Genomic DNA, 10,095 nt, shown 5'->3' on the forward strand with positions numbered 1-10,095 from the left:
ACGCTCCTAACCCTAACCCTAATCCTCCTAACCCTAATCCTAACGCTCATAACCCTAACCCTAACCCCCCTAACCCTAATCCTACTCCTCCTAATCCTAACGCTTCTAACCCTAACGCTCCTAACCCTAACCCCCTAACCCTAATCCTCCTAACCCTAACCCCTCTAACCCTAACCCTCCTAACCCTAATCCTAACGCTTCTAACCCTAACGCTCCTAACCCTAACCCCCCTAACCCTAATCCTCCTAACCCTAATCCTAACGCTTCTAACCCTAATGCTCCTAACCCTAACTCCCCTAATCCTAACGCTTCTAACCCTAACGCTCCTAACCCTAACCCCCCTAACCCTAACACTCCTAACCCTAATCCTAACGCTCATAACCCTAACCCCCCTAACCCTAACCCTCCTAACCCTAACCCCACCCCTCCTAACCCTAATCCCACTAACCCAAATGCTCCTAATCCTAACTTTGTTTCAGCCCTGAGAGATAAGAGTGCATCAAAAAAGAAACTATTGCAGCAGACAAACTGAAATCCCCTACACACTTTATTCTCTCCCTAAACACGTTACTCTCCTCTACACACTTTACCTTCTCTCCTACACACTTTATTCTCCCCCTACACACTTTACTCTATAATAACCTGCTCTCTCAGACACACACACATACATATACACACACTAGCACGTACACACACATACACAGTTACTCTGAATGTAAAATATTCTGAGGAGCTGAAACCTCACAAAATATATATCTGCATAAAATACTAGTTTATAGTAAATTGTGTATAATGATCACTGATTTAGTCTAAGGTACAACTGCATAATAGTGAGAATCTAGTTAAAAGAAAGTGTTTTTCTGAACCAAGATCAGTTAGTTTGTTGAAGGTGGATAAGAACACGCACCACACGCAGGCGCTACAGCTCGGCCTGCCTAGTTACTGTTTAGTATTCAAGGACATTAAAGCCCCATCACAGAATTAAACAAGATTTAGAGACAGTTTTGCACATACTGGAGCAAACACAGAAGATCACGAACCACAGTCTTACAGTAAGATCTAATAAGAGTAGTTATAGTTGTTTAACAACTTCACTTGAAGTTATTTGTGCTTACTCTCCTGTTTCATCTCAGTGGGTGAAAATCTCAACTCACTTGATGCGGAGTAGTAGTTTATTAGCCAAGAGTAAATCTTTAATAAGTGCCACAAAATAACACTAGCAGTTGTGTGTGTTTGGTGTGGTGTGGTTTATGAGAGACAGCAGTAAGGTATAATAACTTGCTGGGTGTTCGTGCTGGATAAGAGTGGATAACCCTCACTTGACCACGGCCACACATGGGGCTTAAGAGGCAATTAGAAATGCCCCTGCCCCAAATTACACCCCCAAACACATGGCCCCCAATCACATGCCCCCAGTCACACACCCTCAATCACATGTGACCAATCACATGCTCGCCAATCACATGCCCCCAATCCTCAATCACATGCACAATCATTGGCCCCAACTCTAAATGATACACACCTCGATCACACACCACCAATCGCACAACCCTCAATCATACACCCTCAGTCACACATCCCTCAATCACATGCCTCTCAGTCACACCCCCATCATACACACACACACACACACACACACCCATCACACTCACCCCTATCATTGCACCCCATTAGCTACACACTATATTCCCTCACCTCCCTTCCTTTAACTTAACTCCCATAAATAAAAGCCAGTCTGGCTGAAACTTACTAATCACGCAGAATGTATTTCCCTCCAGTGAGTATGGCATTAGTCACCTGAATAGTAAATCCTGATTGCTGCTTTGTTTGCAATTGAAAAATGAACAGCCATTAAAGGCTGTACCAGAGAAAGCAGTGACATGGCTGTAACAGGAACCCTTTCAATGATGTATTAATATCCCACTGCCATTAGTCTTAGCATGACGTAATGACAGTACCTGTAGCATGATAGTCTTGACCTTGGATAAACTAAGCCCTAGTGCCCTCATAGGTCCTAATAAACTAATAAGTCCAGGTCCTAACCAGCGTCGCTGCTCTATGTGTATAACATGTATAACATCTGCATAGAGGACATGTATCTAAGAGTCTTTGTTCAGTCTTACACACACACACATAAGGTCTTGCAGTATACCTTGCAGAACTGATATGCATCTGCTGTGCCCATAAATCTAGACAGCAGAAACCTGAAGTCAGTTGAAAGTTTTTTTAATTTGTCATGAAAATGAAAATAAAGACAACCCACCAAACCCAGCCCCAGAGAGAGCCATCTTATTGACAGGGCTCTCAGTCATTTAGATGTAAAGCAGTTACAACTGGCCATTTTTAGCAAATTCATAAGTACTTGATGAAAAATCTTTGCAGTCTGTTTTTCACAAACGTGTTTCAGGCCGAACCATTTCTTCCTTTAGGATGTTGGTACTGCCATGAGCAGTGAAACAAACTGGAAACTGAGCTGCCTCACCACTATGTGGCACTAACCCCCTCACCACTATGTGACACTAACCCACCACCACTATGTGACACTAACCCACCACCACTATGTGGCACTAACCTCCTCACCACTATGTGACACTAACCCACCACCACTATGTGGCACTAACCTCCCCACCACTATGTGGCACTAACCCCCACCACTATGTGACACTAACCCACCACCACTATGTGACACTAACCCACCACCACTATGTGGCACTAACCTCCTCACCACTATGTGACACTAACCCACCACCACTATGTGACACTAACCCACCACCACTATGTGGCACTAACCTCCCCACCACTATGTGGCACTAACCCCCACCACTATGTGACACTAACCTCCTCACCACTATGTGACACTAACCCACCACCACTATGTGGCACTAACCTCCTCACCACTATGTGACACTAACCCACCACCACTATGTGGCACTAACCTCCCCACCACTATGTGGCACTAACCCCCACCACTATGTGACACTAACCCCCACCACTATGTGACACTAACCCACCACCACTATGTGGCACTAACCTCCTCACCACTATGTGACACTAACCCACCACCACTATGTGGCACTAACCCCCCACCACTATGTGGCACTAACCTCCCCACCACTATGTGGCACTAACCCACCACCACTATGTGGCACTAACCCCCACCACTATGTGACACTAACCCCCCACCACTATGTGACACTAACCCCCCACCACTATGTGACACTAACCCCCATCACTATGTGACACTAACCCCCCACCACTATGTGGCACTAACCCCCACCACTATGTGGCACTAACCCACCACCACTATGTGACACTAACCCACCACCACTATGTGACACTAACCTCCTCACCACTATGTGACACTAACCCCCCACCACTATGTGACACTAACCCACCACCACTATGTGACACTAACCCCCCACCACTATGTGACACTAACCCCCCACCACTATGTGACACTAACCCACCACCATTATGTGACACTAATTCCCACCACTCAGTGGCTCTAATTCTGCTTGCTTGTTCATTTTAAAATTACTCCTTAAAAGAAAAAGTCTCACTGCAGAAGCTTTTTGTCAGTAATTGCTTCCCATTTTCATTCTTATTATAAACATGCAGAATTACGGAATATAATAAAAATGGAAGGCATTGACATTTGAGCACCATTTGAGAGTGCTGTAACTCTCTGCTGTAGTGCTGTGTTGGAATTCCACTTCCACAGAGGTGTACTGGACAGATGTCTCTGTGGGGCTGTAAGGCACTGTGTAACCTCAGCACCATTTATTCTCAGCTGTGAGCCCGGGCTCTGAGCTCTGAGATGTGACCTCTTTATGTTCGACTTCAACGGGGCCGCATGCCTCAGCCTCTCCAGTTCCAGCTCCTAACGTTTACTCTTTGTTCCTCAAGGCATAAATCAGTTCAGTGCTTTTATATTTCCTCATGCTCAGTGTACAGGAAGCACTGAGGTCTCGACGGCACTCCCCACACATCTGTGGCTCCTTGCTAAACGTCCGCTTGGAGAACGGAGAACTGAGGAGGCTAATGAAGCAAAAACCCTTGCCGTGTATATCGTACCTTCTGTATATTCTGTGTGATAAAGGAAGGTTGTGTCTTCTGGGTGGCTGTGTTGTCCATCGATACAAGTTCCTGTGAGGGGACAGAACGCTCTGCCATCTTCACCAGGCTGTGCAGCTTTATTTAAAATACACTTTTCACACAGCGATGTAGAGTTCACCACCTCAGTTTTACTAAGTCAGATTTTATTAATGTGTTTGTTGGTTTACAAATATTTAAAGGTGGTGTGGTACTGGTTTATCCACATAAGCTCAGAATCACATACAGAACACATGACCCAAACAGCTTCAGCATGACTTGGTAGGGTCACTCCCAGTTTAGAGACATCCCAGCCCAGATACATCCCAGAGATATTTCAGAGATGTCCCAGGTGGGCAGCGCAAACCCTTAAGGTAAGGTGCTTGGTACCTTGTTTGAACAGGGTACAGGGCAACTGTATTACCAGTTAGCTAGTGAGTGATTGATTTTGTTCTGTTGATTCTGTGAGATCCAGATATATCGTACAAAGGCCTATAGCTAACTCATGACTTTTAGCGAGAAGTAGTGAAGTAAACCAACCAATCACAGCAGAGCTTATCAATAATTCATAAGCCCACCAAAAAAAGCTTGTTTCATTTTAGAGCATAATCAGAGGATCAGAGATCACTTATCAACCAATAAGTAAGAAAAACTCCTGCTGACTCTGTGTGTGTGTGTGTGTGTGTGTGTGTAGTAACAGATGTGGTAATGCTTACCTTGCAGAGTTTGGGGCAGTTGTTCTTCTCATGCACCTCCTCTACATCATGGTGTTAACAGTGTAATGTGGTGTAGTCTAATGCAGTGTAGTGTAAAATACATGTGCATGGTAATTTTCCAGAGATCTTTTAGAGCATATTTCAAAGAATACAAGAACCACTAAAATGCAATACATTCTTCTGAAAGTGCATCAAATATCAAATCAAATCAAATCAAAGTTTATTTGTATAGCGCTTTTCACAACACATGTCACAAAGCGCTTTACAGGATTTAAAAGGTTAACAATACTATGGGCCCAGAACCCTAATGAGCAAGCCAAAGGCGACAGTGGCGAGGAAAAACTCCCTATGATGGTGGGGAATAGGAAGAAACCTCGGGAGAACCAAGACTCAAAAGGGAACCCATCCTCCATTGGGCGGCCCGTTAACACACAAATTACACAAAATACAGACAAATACACAAGCCACACACAAATCACACAATCAGACTAAGTAAAGGTAAAAATGAAAGTTCTGGGTTTTGATATTGTCATTGTAAATGTCTGTTGATGAACGCCAGGCTTTCATTCCATGTCGGAGCAGCGATGCTGGTATTGTAGGCTCCGACTGCAGTGTTACTCTCCAGGTGAACCTTGGAGAAAAGATACGAGATGTAGTAAATATGTAACAAATTAATCAAAGGCCAAACTAAACAGATGAGTCTTTAATCGAGTTTTAAACATTGAGACTGTGTCTGAGTCCCGAATAGAGGCAGGAAGATTATTCCACAATTGTGGAGCTTTAAAAGAAAAGGCTCTTCCACCTGCTGTGATCTTTTTGATCCTAGGAACAGTTAATAACCCTGCGTCCTGTGAGCGAAGTGAACGCGCTGGGTTATATTGTTCAATAAGTTCACCAAGATAGTCTGGAGCTAAGCCATGCAGCGTTTTATATGTTAATAAAAGTATTTTATAGTCAATACGGAATCTAATTGGCAGCCAGTGTAATGACGATAGTACGGGACTAATGTGATCAAACTTTTTAGTTTTTGTTAAAACTCGTGCTGCTGCGTTCTGAACCAGCTGGAGTTTGTTTATCGATTTACCAGAACATCCAGCTAAGAGACTGTTGCAATAGTCTAAACGAGAGGATATGAATGCATGGATTAGTTTTTCTGCATCACTAGTATTTAATATGTTTCTAATTTTGGCAATGTTGCGCAAGTGAAAGAACGCTACCCTAGTTATATTATTAATATGTGTATTGAACGAGAGATCTGGGTCTATTGTGACGCCCAAGTTCTTTACCTCTGCGCTGGGGGTTATAGTAAAAGAATGTAGATTCAATGCTACATTATGTATCTTGTCTCTCGCAGCCCTAGACCCAACTATTATTAATTCTGTTTTATCGGGATTTAGTGCTAGAAAGTTACACGCCATCCAATGTTTAATCTCTTCTACACATTTCTCTATTTTACTGTTTGCGCCTAAATCATCGGGTTTTGCCGATAAATATAGCTGAGTGTCGTCTGCGTAGGAATGGAAACTGATGTCGTGCTTATGCATAATCTCGCCTAGGGGTAACATGTACAGTGTGAATAGAAGTGGTCCTAGGACTGTCCCTTGTGGGACACCGTATTTAACCTGCACAGATTTAGAGGTTTTATTATTAACACTTACACATTGGAAGCGGTCAGTCAAATATGATCTAAACCAGGAGAGTGCGACTCCTTTAATACCTACCGTGTTTTCTAGTCTATCCAGCAAAATGTTGTGGTCTACAGTATCAAAAGCTGCACTAAGATCTAACAGTACAAGGAACGAGACTAGCCCATTATCGGCCGATATTAGTAAATCATTCACTACCCTGAGTAAAGCTGTTTCAGTGCTGTGGTTTGGTCTAAATCCTGATTGGAACTTTTCATGGATACTATTTGATTGGAGATGGTGGTTTAACTGATTGGAAACTGCTTTTTCTAAAATTTTAGAGATAAATGGGAGATTAGAAATGGGTCTATAGTTGGCTAGAATCTGCGGATCTAGATTCTGTTTTTTAATCAAGGGTCTAATTACGGCGCATTTTAATTGTTTGGGCACGTACCCTAGGTTAAGGGAACAGTTAATCATATTAAGTAAGGGCCCTGCAATGGCTGGGAGTAGGTCTTTAAATAGACGGGTTGGAACTGGGTCGAATATACATGATGTAGACTTAGATGAATTAATCAGTGTTGTGAGCTCTTTTTGCGATATAGGATCGAAGACATTTAGCTCGGTAATATTTTTGGATGCATAGTTACTAATAACTAAACTACTGGGGTTGGATTGGAGGTTAGGCTGCAATGTATTATGACTCTGTAGTCGGATATTATCTATTTTATTATTAAAAAAGTTTAAAAATTCATCGCTAGTGTGTGTAAGTGTTGTATTAGAACTAGTGTCGTTGATATTTCTTGTTAGTTTTGATACAGTCGCGAAGAGAAATCTAGGGTTATTTTTGTTGTTTTCTATTAGTGTCGAATAGTATGCGGCTCTAGCTTTTATTAAGGCATGTTTGTATTTGACTATGGCGTCTTTCCATGTGATTCTAAACACTTCTAGTGAGGTGGATCTCCATTTTCGCTCCGCTGCTCGAGCTGCCTGTTTTAGAAGACGGGTGTGGTCGTCATACCATGGTGCAAGCTTTTTCTCCCTAATTAATTTTGTTTTAACTGGAGCTACACTGTCTAAGGTATTGCTGAGTGTGTAATAAAACTGTTGTGTTGCCTGTTCTAATTCATTGGGCTGCAGTGGCATAGTGTTCGGTAGCTCTGGTAGTAAGTTTATAAATGTTGCTGCAGTGTCGGATGTGATAGTGCGCGTGGTTTTTGTATGGCGCATCTGATGTACATCGTATAAAGCCATTTCATATATTAGTAGGGAATGATCTGAAATGGCGTCATTTTGGGGGATGACTGCCAAATGTTCTATGTTTAATCCGTAAGTAAGTATTAAGTCTAAGGTGTGTTTACAGCGGTGGGTAGGCCCTGTCACATTTTGGGCTATACCTACTGAATCTAGTATGGAGTCGAACGCGATTTTCAGTGGGTCTGATTCATTTTCATAATGAATGTTGAAATCACCCACAATTACAAATCTCTCGATGGTTAAGACTATTTCCGAAAGAAACTCAGCAAATTCCTTAAGAAATTCTGAGTAAGGACCCGGCGGTCGATAGATGGTCACTAGTTTAAGCTTTGTTTTATTGCCTATAAGATTATTGCCTATTTCACCTATCAGAGCCTCGAATGAGTTAATAGAGGTGGTTGGTTTTACAGTAAAACCTATATCTATGTCATATATTGTGGCTACTCCACCTCCACGCCCTGTGATACGGGGCTGATGAACATAACTGTATCCAGGAGGAGCTGCTTCATTAAAACTTACATATTCGTCCACTCTAGCCCATGTCTCTGTTAAACAGAGTGCATTTAGTCTGTTATCTGTGATTATTTCGTTTACTATCACAGCTTTTGATGCAAGCGATCTAATGTTTAAAAGTCCTAGCCTTAGCTTAATATTGCTGCTTACTTCGCGTTGATTATTTAATTTAATTTTAATTAGATTTTTAAAACATATCGCCCTGTTATTCTTATACCTGCCACGGCTAACAGACACAGTCTCAATGGTTTGGTAGTTAGGGAAGTAAGTTCTACTTAGCTGATTTGCGTGGTTTGTTGTGGCTGGTCAGGCTCGGCGTAGCACGTCCTCGATGTTCCGGGAGAGGACTGCCGAGCCTAGGCGACTGGGGTGAAGTCCATCTCGGCGGTAGAGTGACGGACGCTCACGGAAACTCTCCCAGTTGTCGACGTAGTCCACGCCGACGCTGCCACAGGTGTCCCGGAGCCAGCTGTGGAGACAGAAAAGACGGCTAAACAACTCGCACCCTCGCCGGAATGTTGGAAGCGGACCGGAGACAACAAGCCTGGCCGACGTCTTCTTCCGTGCGGTGTCCAGAAGCGAGCGGTAGTGGTCCTTCAGGATCTCGCTGCGCCGGGCGAAGGTGTCGACAGCCCCCACGTGAAGGACGACGGTGCCGAAGTCATCTCGCTGCTTCAGCGCCGAGGGAAGCCGCCTGGCCACGTCCAGGACACGAGCGCCTGGAAAACAGGACACAGTGGGGTTTCTCTTTGACCCTGGCAGATCGACCTTCAAGTGTCGTGTAATCGAGTCGCCGATAACGAGGATACCGCCTTTATTCTTCTTTGGTGCCGGCGCTGGTGAGGGCGAGGTGGAGGACCCGGAGCTGAGCACCTCGAACGGGTTCGCAGAGGAGAAGTCCGGCTGAGGTAGGGGTGACGACGCCGGCTGCCTTCCGCGTCCTCGCTGGCGCTCCCAGCCTGGAGCACGGGTCAAGATGGCGGTCGCGCTGAGCCGCCGTGACGAGGGAGTGGAGACGGCCGAGTAGGCAGCGTCGCGGGCGGCCTCGAGCCTGGTCTTCTCCTGGGTGAGCTCCGCTTGCTTCTCCAGAAGACGTTCGATCTGTCGACCCAACTTCTCCAGCTCCGAGCCGAGCTTGACGAGAGCCCGTTCCTCCGCGGTAGCCATGAAAAACAGGGGAGACCAAACAGAGGGAGAAAGAGAGAAACAGAGGGAGAGAACAGAGGGAGAGAACAGAAGGAGGGAACAGAAATTAGATAAAATAATTAGATGTCGGTAAATGTATTACACTGATTTAGAATCGTAGTGTTTAATGTAAGTGTATTAGGCTATAGCTAAGCTATGCTAATTTGATAGTGAATCGGCGTTTGCGTGCGAGCGTGCTGCCGTGCGTCGTGAAACAGGAAGCAGGAAGCCGGAAAAAGGCCACAGCTGTCAATAAAAAAAAATAAAAAAATCTGAAGTAATATGTTGAATCTCAATGAGAGCTATAGCCCTAACCCTAACCCTAACCTCTAAAATCCTAACCCTTAACCCTAATCCTAACCTCTAACCCTAACTCTACCCATAACATAACCCTAATTCTAACTCCAACGACTAACCCCTAACCCTAATTCCAACCCTGACCCACCCTCACACGTGAAACGAACAAGAAAGACTCATCTCCCATGCTCCTCTGTTAGATCTCCCATGATCCTCTGTTAGATCTCCCACGCGTCTTTGTTAGATCTCCCACGCTTCTCTGTTAGATCTCCTACAATCTTCTGTTAGATCTCCCACGATCCTGTTAGATCTCCCACACTCCTCTGCTAGGTCTCCCATGATCCTCTGTTAGATCTCCCACACTCCTCTGTTAGATCTCCCACACTCCTGTTAGATCTCCCATGATCCTC

General features: G+C 44.3%; 1 protein-coding gene across 3 annotated transcripts; it reads right to left on the reverse strand.

The window, feature by feature from the left end:
• Positions 1–5,011: 5,011 nt before the first annotated feature.
• LOC143486022 (uncharacterized) lies at positions 5,012–9,620 on the reverse strand. 3 transcript variants are annotated; one of them, XM_076985800.1, is made up of 2 exons: positions 8,757–9,620; positions 5,012–8,672 (listed from the first exon to the last, which is right to left on the reverse strand). In XM_076985800.1, the coding sequence occupies exons 1-2, from the start codon at positions 9,368–9,370 to the stop codon at positions 8,510–8,512; spliced, it is 777 nt and encodes a 258-aa protein (XP_076841915.1). In that variant the 5' UTR covers positions 9,371–9,620; the 3' UTR covers positions 5,012–8,509. The 3 variants fall into 3 exon arrangements, with proteins under 3 accessions (XP_076841915.1, XP_076841925.1, XP_076841908.1); XM_076985810.1 differs by having other exon boundaries at positions 5,012–8,922; positions 9,013–9,618; XM_076985793.1 differs by having other exon boundaries at positions 5,012–5,439; positions 8,479–9,618.
• Positions 9,621–10,095: the final 475 nt, after the last annotated feature.

The sequence above is a fragment of the Brachyhypopomus gauderio genome, chromosome 2, assembly GCF_052324685.1.
Source record: "Brachyhypopomus gauderio isolate BG-103 chromosome 2, BGAUD_0.2, whole genome shotgun sequence".
In the NCBI taxonomy this organism is placed as follows: Eukaryota; Metazoa; Chordata; class Actinopteri; order Gymnotiformes; family Hypopomidae; genus Brachyhypopomus; species Brachyhypopomus gauderio.

Bases quoted from the DNA above. Each gene is read 5' to 3' on its own strand.
- LOC143486022 (XM_076985793.1), bottom strand. From the start codon at position 9,370: ATGGCTACCGCGGAGGAACGGGCTCTCGTCAAGCTCGGCTCGGAGCTG.